At 37.2% G+C, this 16,045-nt stretch overlaps 1 protein-coding gene across 1 annotated transcript in view; it reads right to left on the bottom strand.

Moving 5' to 3' along the window:
• Nucleotides 1-16,045, bottom strand: part of shot (dystonin-like protein short stop) — a 1,304,552-nt gene that overhangs the window by 586,006 nt on the left and 702,501 nt on the right. Inside the window, exon 50 of the mRNA XM_090402172.1 lies at nucleotides 13,566-13,716. Coding sequence (XP_090258298.1) covers nucleotides 13,566-13,716 — 151 coding nt within the window. The remainder of the gene's footprint in view (nucleotides 1-13,565; nucleotides 13,717-16,045) is intronic.

Here is a 16,045-nt window from a genome sequence, read left to right as displayed (position 1 = left end):
AATAATAATAATAAAGGATGAAACGAATAATATAATTTCTTGATATCTTTAATTTCTACCATTATGTCTTGGTTTTTATTCATTACAAGAAAGCCTTTGATTTAGTAAAAGTTTGTGCAGTAGTTAAAGAATTAAAAAACCAGTTAGTGAAGGAGCCATATGCCAGGACTATCAAATCAGCATACAACAATACAACAGCAGCAATTTATTTCAATGAAAACATCTCTACTCTGGAAATATAGGGAGGTATAACACAAGGTGACACAGTATTTTTGAAACTATTCACAGCATGGCTAGAAGAAATATTCAAACTTCTTGATTGGGAAGAGAACAGTCTGAAGTTAAATGGAAGACATTTAAGCCATTTATGCTTTGCAGATGATACAATTATCTTTACTTCAACTGCACTTTAATTACAGACTTGTATCCATGAACTCCAAATAGGTAGCAAAACAGCTGGCCTAAAGACAAACCTAAAGGAGATCCAAGTTATATTCAACAGCCATGTACAACCAGAAATAATCAAAATCAATAATGATGAAATGAAACAAGTAGATCATTACATATACTTAGGACAAAGGATATCAATGGAACAAAATCTCATGGACGAAATTAAGATGGAAACTTTGTCTTAATTCCATCCATGATATTTTGGATGGAATGCTTAGGTGGAAAGAATTTTGAAAACTACAGTCAATATTAAAAGCCAAATACAATTATGTCTGAAAAGAAAAGTTTTGAACCAACGTATTCTTCCTATTATCATATGACTGTGAAACGTGAACACAAAATGCAAAGGAAATTGAGAAATTAAGTACAATGCAATTCAGTATGGAAAGAAGTGTGCTAGGTATCACAAAAGGAATATATGAATAAGAATTAAATTACACTTCAATAAATATTTCCGATATTTCGACAACGTCACGTTGCTATCTTCAAAAGGAACTTACAAAAAAAGGCACGTGCACATAGGCACTACAACACAGTAAATGAGAATGAAGAGGGGAAGCTATTGTTCTCCTAAAAGTCCTGATGGCACCCTCTAGCAGGCTAAGTAGGTGTTCTTGGCCGTTGGGCTGAAGGTCTGCTGATGTAAGCCTCCCAAATTTGGGGCAGTCGCATACAACCAAATTTGATGAGGTTTGGAGAGTTTCTTAGGGCTGAGGCTGATTCCATAAATAGTCTTTTGGATTTATATTTGCTACGGTGTATTATTGTAGCTTTCTTCCACCGTATTCTGTGGCGTGTATTTAGAGCATGGTCTGCAAGACCAGAATGGCTGTACTTGTGAAAACGGATGTAGTCCTTGTGTTCCGGAATTCTGGTATTCGCTGTCCTGCCTGTTTGGCCAAAGTAAGACAGTTTACAGCTGCAAGGGACCTGGTATACCCTACGTCTAGGGGAAGTGGTTGTTCTTTCGTGGAGCAGATAAGGGATGCCAATTTTTTCTGTATGGCCTGTAACAGGAGGACAGGTCATGTATTTTTAAGATTTTGGTAATTTTTCCCGAGGTGCCTCAGATGTAGGGAATGGTGATAGATTTAGAGTAATCCTTGTTGTGGAGGGGGGATGGGGGAGCTGTGGTTTGTAGGTTTTAATATTTTTTGGATTTTTTTTCAGATGGGGGGGGGGTAGCCATTGGCTGAGAAAGTGTTCAGGATGTGATTTAGTTCAGTGTTTAGGGCCATGTCGTTAGAACAGATTAGTTTAGCCCTGTTGTATAGTGTTTTCACCACTCCATATTGTTGTGTGTGTGGGGGGGGGGGGGAATTGTTGGTGAATGTATCTGCCTGTATGGGTGGGTTTTCTATAAACTTAGAAAACCAAGGTTCCATCAGGCTGGCAGGTGACTAGTGTGTGTCTAGGAAAGGGAGGCTGTTGTTTACCTCTTTTTCCAGGGTGAACTTGATTCTGGGGTGTTGGTTGTTTAAGTGTGTTGAGAAGGAGAGGAGTGTTTCAGAGCCATGTGGCCAAAAAGTGAACACATCATCAATAGCAAAGCCATATGGTTGATTTTTGTGGGGCAGAGGCTAAGCCTTTTTCTCCAAAGGTCTCCATAAAGAAATTGGCCAAGGGTGGGGAGAGTGGTGAACCCATGGCTGTCCCCTCTATTTGTTTGTAGAATTTTCCCTGCCAAACGAAATAGCCTGAGTTCATTGTGAACTGAAATAGGGCTGAGATATTGGGAGAAAATTTAGCTTGGATTAGCTCTAAAGTTTCCTTGAGTGGGACATTTGTGAATAAGGAGGAGACGTCAAAGCTGATCATTATATCAGTATGTTGGAGTGTAAGGTTTTCTATGCTGACTTTGAAGTGGGCTGAAACCTAAAAATCACAGCCCCCCCCCCCTCCCCCTCCCCCCTCCACAACAAGGATTACTCTAAATCCATCCCCATTCCTTACATCTGAGGCACCTCGGAAAAAATTACCAAAATCTTAAAAAACATGACCTGTCCTGTTACAGGCCACACAGAAAATTGGCATCCCTTATCTGCTCCACGAAAGACAAACCACTTCCCCCAGACCTACCTGGTGTATACCAGGTCCCTTGCAGCTGTAAACTGTCTTACACTGGCCAAACAGGCAGGACAGCAAATATCAGAATTTCGTAACACAAGGACTACATCCGTTTTCACAACTACAGCCATTCTGGTCTTGCAGACCATGCTCTAAATACACGCCACAGAATATGGTGGAAGAAAGCTAAAATAATACACTGTAGCAAATATAAATTCAAAAGACTATTTATGGAATCAACCTCAGCCCTAAGAAACTCTCCAAACCTCAACAAATTTGGTTGTATGCGACTGCCCCAAATTTGGGAGGCTTACATCAGCAGACCTTCAGCCCAACGGCCAAGAACACCTACTTAGCCCGCTATAGGGTGCTATCAGGACTTTTAGGAGAACAATAGCTTCATCTCTTCATTCTCAGTTACTGTGTTGTAATGCCTACGTGCATGTGCCTTTTTTTGTAAGTTCCTTTTGAAGATGGCAATGTGACGTTGCCGAAATATCAGAAATATCTATTAAAGTGTAATTTAATTTATATTCGTATCTACGTTGTTCAATTCCTTAAGTGATTTAATAATGCATAACCAACGTATAAGCCTGTCTACGAGAATATGAATAAGATTTCAACTTATTTCAACTTCAGATATAGAAAGAGTGAAGCATCTGAGGTTGAAATGGGCTGGGCATATTGCTTGGGGCAAGAAGGAGAATTGATGATGATATCAAATTTGCAGGAGTGATATGGAGAAGGAGCACCATTGATAGACAGCTTTGGAGTAATCTTGAATAGGCCATCCTGAAGTGGAATGACAATGGCTCATGACACACACACACTACAGAAGAGAGAGAGCAACAAGTCGCATTACAATTCAAACAGTATGCCAAAGTACCACTAATTTGGTCACCTCTTACTACACTGACTGAGATTAAAACAAAAAAAAAAGTACATCAAAGCTGCATCTTGCATTACATGGCCAAAAAACAAAATTATATTGACATTTAATGATACAGCAATAGTTACATCTTAGTAAGCATTTAAAATAAAGGCTGAGTTCTGTTATTGAGAAATTATGATTAAGATCCTGAAGTGATAGTCCTGATTAGTACGGCATGTTAGAACCAAAGGTTATGTGAGTCTATCATGTGCCATTCATATTTTTGAGATTTTAAGATAATTATTATTGTTGAAATTAGAATTTGCACTTCCTGTTTTGCCTATATAAGGCATGTTACAGGTGTACCAAATATAGTACAAGACTGTAAGAATTACAGAGGAATTAAGTTGATGTCCCACACAATGAAAATCCCAGAGAGGGAAGAATGAGGAAGGAAGTAGAGATTGCAAAAGAGCAATTTAGCTTCATGCCTGGTCGATTGATGACAGATGCTATCTTTGGGGTATGACAGATAATGGAAAAGTTTCAAGAGAAGCAACGGGAGCTACATCTGGTATTTATTGATCCGGAAAAAGCGTATGATAGAGTGTCAAGGCAAGAAGTCAGGGGGAAGAAGGTACCGGAGAAATATATCAGGTTGGTGCAGTAGATGTACAGAAATGTGAAGACAAGAGTTCAAACCTGCCTGAGAGAGACAGAAAGCTTTCCAGTGACAGTCTAACAGAATAACGTGCGACTAGACATAGCAAGTATTATAAACAAGGCTAAGCCTCCAAAAGGCAATATGCCATGTAAGCAAATAACTGCCCTAAAAAAGTTATATAATAATAAAAATATTATTATTACAAAAGCCGATAAAGGAAATGCAACAGTTATCATGAATAAAGAAGAGTTATAACAGAAAAATTAAAGATCTCATATGTGACAGTTCCACATATCAAATTATACATCGAGACCCTACGATGTCTCAAAAGAAAAAAGACCGAAAATTACTGAAAAAAGGCTGAAAAAATAACTGAAAAAAAAAAAAATTACTGACATCATGGCCCAAAGGAATCATCAGGAAAATAAAACCAATTCATGTTAAACCACCCTGTATTTATGGATTACCAAAAATCCACAAAACTAATATTCCCCTACTCCCCACAGTTGATAGCATAGATAGTCCCACATATAAACTTGGCTCGGCATTTAGCCAAGTCGCTTTCCCCCCTTACTGGCAACTCCTCTTCTTTTGTAAAAAATTCAATCCATTTCAAAACACTGGTTAAAAATCTAATCCTAAAAGATTCAGACATAATGGTTAGTTTCGATGTCACCTCCTTATTTACCAATGTACCACTTATAGACACTCTTGATTTAATCAAGTCTAAATTTCCCCCAGATATTTCTGAATTATTTCAATTTACCATGAATGCAGGTTACTTTACATGGGGGGGGGGGGGGGAATTCTACAAACAGATTAATGGTACTGCTATGGGGTCTCCCCTCTCTCCCCCGTTAGCAAATTTTTACATGGAACACTTTGAAAACAAAGTACTTACCACAGCTACATACAAGCCACAAGTGTGGTGACGCTATGTAGATGATGTGTTTGCCATCTGGCCCCATGGACACTTTGGATGCATTTGTCACCTACCTAAACAGCCAACACCCAAATTCACTTCACAGTAGAAAAAGAAACAAATAACTGTTTACCATTTCTTGACACATTAGTCACCCGCCTTTCAGATGGATCACTATCTTTCTCTATTTACAGAAAGCCTACACACACACACACAGGAAGATACCTACATAAACAATCACATCATCATCCAGTCCAACAGTATGGCATTTTAAAAACACTTACACACAGAGCCAGAGCCATTTGTTCTAACGATACAGCTCTGACCACTGAACTCCAATACCTGCGCCATACGTTCTTAGCCAACGGCTACAATCCCTACAAAATAGATAAAATATTACATAGGCCCATTACTCTGGCCTCCTCTAATACATAAGAATACAACATGACCATTTCTATTCCCTATATCAGAGGTACATCGAAAAAGATAGCCAAAGTATCAAGCTGGCAACTCTGATCCGCTCGCCTAAGGATAAACTTCACCCTTTAGCACACCCAGGAGTGTATGAAGTTCCATGTGACTGTGACTTGGCCTATTATGGGCAAACAGGAAGATCAGCGAACATCCGCCTGGAAGAACATGAAAGATACATTCGCTACTATTACTATGGCAAGTCGGGACTGGCAGACCATGCTTTAGACACTCCTTCACACAGGATTAGATGGAGGAAAACGAATGTGCTATTTAGGAGTTGTTATAGATCTGAAAGATTATTTTTTGAGTCAGCAATGGCTTTGAAGAATTTTCCCAACCTTAACAAATATGGTTGCATTAATTTGCCAAAAATTTGGGAGACGGTTATCCTAAGAAAAACTCCTGGATAACTTTTTTTGTTTTGTTTTGTTTTTTTTTTGTTAGAGGGTGCCATAAAATAGGACTTTAGATCTTTTGTCTTTTGCAATTACATTGTTTCACTCACTCACTGTCGCGTTCACAAGTGTGTTGTGCTCTGATGATGCTGAGTTGAAAATCAGCGAAATATAAGCGTTAATAAAACATCTTTGTTGATAAAAGTGCTTGTGGTGTTGTTAATACCGTGAAAAATAAGTCATGAACTTTCCAGTGACAGTTGGCTTGCATCAATTGGTTCAAGGTATGATAGATTGTGTGGATAGTTGGGGTCGCCTGCGATGAGTCTTCGGAATCCATGGAGGTGCCCATACAATAATAATAATAAAATATAAAATTATGATTAATTTAAACACTTAACATTATTATTATTGTAGCTTCTATATGGAAATCAAAGACTTATTACAGGAGGACTACACTAATCACTATTCACCGAAAAAGGATTCAAGACTAATCCCAAAAACGAATTCCACTCTTTTATCACTTTCCAAGTAAAATATTTAGTCTTACACCCTTCTAGAAGACACTTTTACACAATGTACAGAGGAATACCTTGTTCTCTACCTTTGTCAATGTACGGAAAAGTTTATTCTGCATCAATTGTATGACTACTAAACTTTAGTAATTTTAGCAGTCATATAATTTAGACAACTACTTTAGTAATTTATGTTTCTATTATCTCCTATATCAACCAATTTCTGTACTCTACAAATCTTCCATTTGTTTAAGAGAGATGGAGGATTTGTAGATGCTGATGTTCTTTTTCATAGAGAAAGCTGTGCAGCAAATATACATAGATTGAATGAAAATGAGTGGTAGTAACAGTTTTGATAGATTATCAGTTTAACTTTAAATGAATGTCAGACAGCTGAGCAACAGCTGCCTGAGTCATTAGTTATTAAGCTGAATAGCATCAAGAATTTCTGCAAAGGTTTTTGATGTACCACAACATTAGCTGGAGAGGTGAACAGTAACTTCTCATCCCATCTTCCTTTTTCATGTTACTCAATGCCTGTTATGGCTAAGTACTTAGCATTTTTGAAACCTGAATACTTCTCATGATAGGGGAAGTTAATCCTATCTACACTGCCTGCAAAATGTGTGTGTGTTTGCGATCTTCTGGCTGGTTTGCCTGTTTTGCAGGATGAAAAAACCTGAACTTTTTTTGTGTCCCAGAGGGGAATTCAAACCCAAGTCTTTCCAAAAAAAAAGAACATCGTAAATACTGACTGAGCTACAGAGGCTCTTGAAAAGTAACAAACTGGGCTAAAAAGAATGTTGTTGTTTTTTTTGACGGCTGACAATATTAGAGATGTCATGGTTCATGCCAAGAAAGATAAGAGGTGAGTGTTAGTCAAAGAATCAAGATCTGGTCTTGACTGCTGAGCTACATGTGACTAAAAAGGTAAGGATAGAAGACTCAAGAATTTTTTTTTTTTTTTTGTAAAAATGTTGTCACTACTTTCAGAATGCAAGTACGACTAATGTTTAGGACAGTGGTTGTACAAGATATTCAAGAATGAGATGTTTACGCAATGAACACTATGGAGAAAAGAAGAATGCTATTATCAGTGAAACTACAGACAGGGTTAGTTATTAAGTCATTTATATACATTGTATGAGGGAGGTCTGAAAAGTTCGACCTCAACCATAGATGGCAACACTATTAGCAAGATATTTTTTTTCTAAGTTGGTGCATCTTTCATAAGCATCCATATGAAACTGCAGGTCATTCTATCAAGTAGTTTGTTTTATAAAGCTGTCTGAAGCAAAAGTGTTGTCTGTATCCCTTGAAATGGATAAAATTGAGTATCATGTGGTTGTAAAATTCTTTGTAAAAGAAAGTTTAATGCCAAAAGAAATTCATTCGAAGTTCATAAAAGTTTATGGGCACTCTTCTCCTTCATTTTTGACAATTAAGAAATGGGCTGCCCAGTTTAAATGTGGCCGTACCAGCCTTGAAGATGATCCAAGTGTAGGACGTCCAAAAAGTGTAACGACACCAGAAATCACTGATCAAGTGCACAACATGGTATTGGATGACCGGAAGGTCAAAGTGCGTGAAATTGCTGAGACTACAGGCATTTCAAAAGAACATATAGGATATATTTTGCATGAAGAATTGCTAATGAAAAAGCTTTGCGTAAGATGGGTGCCGTGCTTGTTCACAGCAGATCAAAAACACTCCCATGAAAATCTCTGAACAGTGCTTGGAGTGTTTTAACAAGAATAAAACTGATTTTGTGTGTCGATTTATTACTATGAATGAGACTTGGATTCACCATTACACTTCAGAATCCAAACAGCAGTGAAAACAGTGGACAGAAGCCAGTAGTTCAGAGCCAAAGAAGACAAAGTCGGTTCCATCAGCAGGAAAGGTCATGGCATTTTGTTTATCTTCAAAAGGGTAAAACAATAACCAGGGAATATTATTCCAATCTCTTAACTAGACAAAAAAAATCGTGAGAAAAGACCTGGAACATCCACCCTGTTCCCCAGATTTGGCTCCCTCTGACTTCTATCTCTTCCCAAAACAAAAACTCTTCCTCGCTGATCAGCTTTATTCTTCAAATTAAGAGGCGATTGCAGCTGTAGAGGGGTATTTTGCAGATGTTACTAAGAACCACTACAGGGATGGGATAATGGTACTGGAGCATTGCTGGAATAAATGTATTAGTCTTAAGGGAGATTATGTTGAAAAATAAAAATAATTTTGAAATTATAAATTCGTTTTTTCATTGTTAGGCAGAGAACGTTTCAGACCCCCCTCGTATATGTGGAAGAAGAAGGGGGATATCATATAACTTAGAAATCTGGTTTTCCAAGGTCCAAAATTTTGTATACTGTATACACTGTAAATGCCATAGTGATCCTTCTTAATGTTAAACAACTAAAATCAGCAATGGTGTTTAAGAGAGTAATACACCAAACAAGAGAATATGATTTTAACATGACAAAAAATATCACTTGGTAAAATTATTACCTTATTTTCCGGTGTCTAAGACGCTCCTATGTATAAGACGTACCCAAGAAATTTAATACAATTTTCTGGAAAAAACCTAAAACCTAACAAAAAATAGCTCAACACGTCAACTCAATACTAATAAACATTGGTAACTGATTACTCGGATAAGATATTATGAAACTTGAATAGGGACTCCCCATTCTTAGCCAATGACGTGCTAGAAGTCACGTGAAGGTCACGCATCAATTTGATTGCACCATTAACTGCCTACAAAGATCTTGGAACATAAAAGGGAGTGTGTATGACTTTGAAAAGAGGAAACAATCTTTACCTTCATTATATAAGATGCGCCCCATTTTTAAGATGAATTTTTAAGGTAAAAAAGTGCATCTTATACACCGGAAAATATGGTAATTGTGAAATATTGTAATTATAATTTAATTAATGAACAAAAGAGCTTGGCAACTTCAACTTAACAATGGCCCTTAGTAAAAGAGAATATAATAAATATACATTATTATTTTACACCAAATAAGCATACAGTATTTACATATTGAATCATTAAAATTTTAAAGAGATGGCTGAAGATTCACACATGAATGAACTTTCAGCATGAGTTGCCTTGGTATTGCACAACTTAAAAGATATGAACATTATTTATATCTTTTAAGGGTTCAGCCTATTTACATTAACTAATTAGCACTAAGTATTCCAATGTGCTAATAGCTAAGTCAAATTTGATAGTTGCATATTTTTTTTATAAACAAACATTAAGTGCATACAGTGCAATTAATGAAGTGCCTGAAAGACTTCAATTTGGCAATGAACCTTATTAAATGAAATATAATAATTATCCATCATAAACAATAAATTAATGATAACTACAGTAATTAAGTTTAATTATTATTATTATTATTATTATTTCGGGCGACTCCAGGAGTCCTTAGACTCATCGAGGGAGGCCCTAAACACATCATGTCCACACAACTATGCGATTACATTCTCACAGTATCTATCATACCTTGTCTTGAACTCGTTCACTGTCTTGAACTCGTTCACTTCGTTCACATTCCACTCATTTACCACTCTAAAAGTAAAGAACCCAGCTCTAACACCCCTGCTAACCACACTTTTGCCCAGCTTCCATAGGTGTCCCCTAGTTCTCCCACCACCACTCCTGATCTCAAAAATATCCTCTGAATTAATCCTATAGAATCCCTTTAGCAATTTGAATGTCTCAATCATATCTCCCCTCCTCCCACTATCAACTAGTTTCTGCAACCCACAAATCTTCAACCTGTTCTCATATGGTTCATTCCAAAGACCTGTTATCATCTTAGTCACTCGCCTCTGGATCCTCTCCACCTCCTCCCCATCAAGAAGGAACCGAGGTGACCAAATCTGGGTACAGTAATCGAGATGAGGTCTTATCAAGGCTCGGTACAGAGGTACAATAACTTGCTTGTCTCTGCTCGTCAAGGTATTTTTCAACAACCAAGTGAGTTGATGAGCTGATTTAGCTACTTTTGCAGTGTGCCCCCTAAACTTCATCTCCTTATCCACCAACACTCCCAAGTCCCTGGCCTCATCAATCTCTTGGAGTACAGTTCCACCAATGTGGTATACTGCTGCTAATCTTTTCACCCCAAAATGCATAACCTTACATTTTGTCACATTAAATTGACATCCATTCTCCTTAGCCCAGAACTCCAATCTATCTAAGTCATCCTACAAGACTTTGACATCTTCTGCATTCACTATTGCCCTACCCAACTTTGCATCATCAGCGAACAAATGAATTGTTCCACTTAGATCCTTCCCTATATCGTTAATGAACAGATTAAACAGCAGTGGTCCAAGAACAGAACCCTGCGGCACACCACTAGTCACAGGCCGTCTTTTGGACTCTACTCCTGAATAAACTACTCTTTGATATCTCTCCATCAACCAACCACCTATCCATCTCACCAACCCTATATCCATTCCCATATGTTGTAGTTTACGGATTAGTATTCCATGTGGTATCCTGTCAAACGCCTTTGCCAGGTCCAGCAGTATCACTGTAAATCCATTTCCCTTATCCAGTTCAGCCATCACCTTGTTATAAAACTTGAGCAAGTTACTGAAGCATGATCTATCCTTCACAAAGCTATGCTGTCCCCTGTACAGTATCTCGTTTTCATCGATCCATTCCTGTATTTTTCCCTTGACTACTTTCTCTAAGACCTTGACAATGACTCCTGATATGCTGATCGGTCGGTAATTTGCAACCGTAGTCTTGGATCCTCCTTCGTGCAGTGAAACTATTTTCCCCTCTTTCCACACCTTCGGGACTAAGCCAGACCTGAGACTCAGATTAAACAACATGGTCAAGGGCATTGATAATTCTTTAGCCGCTTCACGCAAGACCCGTGCCGGTATACCATCCAATCCCACAGATGTGTTCACATTAAGGTTCTGTAATAAACTAGTCACCTCCACTTCGTTCATCACTATTCCCGTATAAACTAATGGTTCCTTCATTAATGAAATGAAAGTACAGATATTTTGTACTGAAAATAACAGTACATCATCATCAGTGTGTAGAAACAAGCAAATCAAAGAAATATAATCAAAGGAATAAAAGGTACCTACAGCAGTCAGTGGTTTACCAATTAAAAACTGTTGCCACATACTAGAAATTAATATTAATATTAACAAAATTTTTCATCTGTTGCCATCTACAAAAGACAAACTGTCACCTCTATCTTTAGCTGGCGTTTACCAGTTACCTTGTAAATATAATCTAGCATACTTTGGGCAGACAGGCTGTTCTGTGATAAAAAGAATTAATGCACATCAATATTATATTGAATACATAAAACCTCAAAAGTCTGGTCTGGCACAACATAGTACTGACACTAAACACAGTATCCAGTGGGATGAAGCTCTTTTTCTCCATAGAATCAGGTTTAAACATGAACTCCTTCTCAAAGAAATTTGCAAAGAAATGGGATTACCCTTTTACATTGGCCAAATGTGAATCAGATTGATTGTTTTTCTCTCTCTCTCTCTCTCTCTCTCCCAAAATGAGAATCTCGCAAAAGTTTGGGAGATTCTCATTTTATGTAACCATCAAAAATAGTTTTTAATAATATTATTTATTAATATCAATTTCTAGCACACAGCAAGTTTTTAATTGGTAAATCACCGACTGTAATCCCATTTTATTGATTTGCTTGTTTCTATGCACTGATGATGCAATGTTATTTTCAGTATGAAATATCTGTACTTTCATTTCATTAAAGTTAATTACTGTGGTTATCATGTAATTTATTGTTTATAGTCATGCCACAGGTACCTTCAAAGATTAAAATTATCCATTATGATTTTATATAATTATTAGGGAGTGGATATGTTGTGGGATCTGATGAGGAAAATAGCCCAACAGGAAAAGATACCAGAGGAATGGAGGAAAAGTATTTTCATCCCAATCTACAAAGGAAGAGGAGATGTTCAAGACTGTGGCAACTATAGAGAGAGATCAAGCTGATGTCACACCCATTGAAGATATGGGAAAGAGTAAAATTGAAGGGAGGATACGGCAGGAAACGAAAATTGGTGAGGAGCAGTTTGGATTTATGCTAGGAAGAGGAACAACGGGTGCGATATTTGCACTAAGGTGATTGATGGAGAAATATAGAGAGATGCAAGTGGAGCTGCATATGGTGTTTATAGACCTGGAAAAGGCATACGACAGAGTAGACAGGCAGGAGGTATGGAGGTGTGTGAGGAAGAAGGGGGTGTCGGAGAAGTACGTGAGGTTGGTGAAGGAGATGTATGAGAGAACAGAAACTCAGGTCAGGTCTAGTGTCGGCATGACAGAAGGGTTCCCCATTGTTATAGGGCTACAGCAAGGGTCAGTTCTGAGCCCCTACCTCTTTGACCTGGTCATGGATGTACTAGTGGAGGATGTCAAGAAGGAGGCACCATGGAGCATGCTGTTTGCCGACATTGTTCTATGCGAATCATCCCGAAAGAAGCTTGAAAATACCCTGGAAGAGTGGAGAAAGGTATTGGAGGAGAGAAACATGAAAATTAACCGGGAGAAAACTGAATATATGTCAACAGGGAGTGACGAGGATATGATCATACGACTTCAGGGTGAAAGGCTAATTTCGGGGAAGAAATTCAAGCACCTTGGGTCGGTCGTCGAGAGGAATGATGACCTGGATGAGGAAATACAGCACCGAATAACATGCGGCTGGATGAACTGGAGGAAAATGAGCGGGGTCCTGTGCGACAAGAGCGAGTTGTAAGAGGAAAGGAAAGCTGTATAAGATGGTGGTGAGGCCGGCAATGCTTCATGGCACGGAGATGTGGCTTATAACAAAGGCATAGGAGAGGAAGATGGAGGGCGGAGATGCGGATGTTGAGATGGATGAGTGGTGTGACAAAGAAGGACAGGATAAGGAATGACTACATCAGAGGGACAGTTAAGGTGGGACCAAATGGCAAGAAGATACAAGAAAGTAGGCTGAGGTGGTCATTAAACATTGGAGCAACTCATGCTGAAGATTTTTTTTTCCTATTGCATATGCTTTCAATCCACTAAAAAATTTAAAAGTCAAGATACAAATGTTGTTTACATATTAAGTATAAAATAATGAATATTAATTATCATCCCTTTTAATAAAGTTATGCTTCCTCCAATGTAAATATGAGAGAAATCTCTCACCTTGATTTAGTCTATCCCATCTTTGCTTAATTTGATCCAATTCATCTCTAATGGCATTCTGATCAATATCGCAGGATGAAATTAGTGACTCTCCAAAGTTGCGCACATTATCACATCCCTGGCTGTGCTTGGAAATGTCATTCTTAAATGCCTAAAAATATTTGCAAATGTTTAAAAATCTATCTTTTGTTTGCAAAAGATAGATATAAAAGTAATATATCTATCTTTGTTACAATTCTCTAAATCAATGCATACTGAATAGAAATGGATTATATACTACTAAATAAAACAAGAATAAAATGTTGCTACTCTAAACTATTGTTTAATTTTAGGTTAAATTTTCAATAAGAAGTTCTTTTCTTCAGTGTTAAATAGCATCTAGTGCTCATGCTTTAAAATTAGGAGTTATAGAAATGCTTGGACAAAATAATCTGTATTAATATGTTATATGGACCTTTTATGTAAATCCCACACATTCATCCAAAGAGTAAGCAAAGGATTTTTTCTTTTAACTAATGCATAATATTTTTTGGTATTTTTTATTTATTCTTTACATAGTTTGTAAACCCTGCTCTAAAGACCATACATGCAACTTTTTCAAGCCACTTCAGGCCTCTAATAAACAGGGCAGTGCTCTCATACCAGGAAATGAAATTTATCTCCCACCTAAATCTGAATATTTAAATTCTTATATATCAGAATCATCCAGAAAAGAACACATTCAGTTATCTGTAACTAATAAGCAACACTATAAGCTACCACATAAGCTCCAAGAGTGCATATCTCGGTTTTCAACTTGCCTGGAAATCTCATGGGATAAAAAGCACAATTTCTAGACTATCATGTAGACATTAAACTCGATATCATCAGAATCCCTACTCATCACCACCCACTTTTCAAATCAGCAATGTATTTCTCACCCCACTGCTTCCAACACCCTTAAACAGCTGCCAAGTATAACTTTTTCTCTTTCATCCCTTCACTACCTTACACAATAACTCTGCTATGTTATCTGATAAGCAGTGGTTTAGTTTATGTCTCACTATATATCTACTCACGTATATACCAAGTATAATTCTTTAATGTTGTGGTATGATCAACATTCTATAGTCATTATTCTGACTTCACCCCATCCTTTTCAATAGAAGAGCAACCTTGTGGATGAGTTTCACAAATGCTGTAACATAGTCTCTAAACCTCAGTCCATTATACATCTCCTTGAGCACAGCATCTATCAACTTTTCCATTTTTTCTGGCAACAAAATAATATTCTATATTTATCAACATTATGTAAAACATCATGTCTAAACAGAAAAGAAATAAAGCCCGGGTAGTCTCAATATGCCTGGAACAGTGGTATCAGGGTGAAGTAGCAGGGCTCTGCAACATCGTCAGTCCGTGACTGCTATAAAAAAATACAACGCAGAAATTGCTTGAAGATTGTTACTTGGAATGTAAGAAGATGGAATAAATCTGGGAAATTGGCTAATGTGATGAGAAAGATGGAGAGATTGAATATTAGTATACTATGAAGAAAAGAAAAGTGAAACCTTTTGGAAAGGATCATCGGACTTTGAGTCAAAATTTCCAAATGGCAAGATATATAAAGTATATACGTCATGTGGTGAAATATCAAGGAGAGGTGTAGCATTCATTGTAGAGAAGAACATTAATGAAACTTTATCCATGTCATCAAAAAATCTGAGTAATGGCAATTCTAGTGAATTTTAAACCAAGAGATATGCTGATCATTCAAATATATGCTCCTAGAGAAAACAGAATGAGGAAGCAGAAATAGATAACATGTATAATGAAATAGAATGGTTTATAAAGGAAGCTGGAGGTAAAATAGAGTTATTTGCACTATGGGTGACTGGAATGCAAAAGTTGGCTCAGAGAGAACATTACACACATGGGTCCATTTGGACTTGGAATTTGGAATAAGAGAGGGTAAAAACAGATTGATTTCTGTAACAATCAATCTTATCACAACTAAACTTATTTTGAGCAAAAAACCAACAGCAAGATACACATGGGAAAGTCCAGATGGAAGATACAAAAATCAATGAGACTATATCGTGATCAGTAAGCATTACTTCAATGGAATATGGAACTCAAAGGTGATGCCAAGTGCTAACTGTGGATCATATCATAGATTGGACTTAATGAAGATGAATATTTGTCTGAAAACAATAAAAATTAAAAGAAAACAACCCCAAAAATGGGATCTGAAGATGCTACAAGATCCAATAGTAAAATCAAAATGTAATGAAAATGTTTCAGAACTGCTGTTTGCACAGTTGCAAAATGAAAATAAACCCTCTCAGTGGAATAAACTACAAGCAGCTATCATAACATCTGCTAAAAATCACATCAATAAACATGAAGAAAGAAAGGAAAAAAACCATGGATGACACAAGAAGTAATTGACTTTATCAAAGAAAGAACATGGAAAAGATGAGAAAACGAAGAAGAAAGAT

The sequence above is a fragment of the Typopeltis vanoorti genome, chromosome 12 (assembly GCF_054136105.1).
Source record: "Typopeltis vanoorti isolate ZY-2024b chromosome 12, IOZ_Tvanoo_1.0, whole genome shotgun sequence".
Lineage (NCBI taxonomy): Eukaryota > Metazoa > Arthropoda > Arachnida > Uropygi > Thelyphonidae > Typopeltis > Typopeltis vanoorti.
Note: the sequence above shows the minus strand (reverse complement) of the source record. Positions and strands in the feature narration are given on the sequence as shown.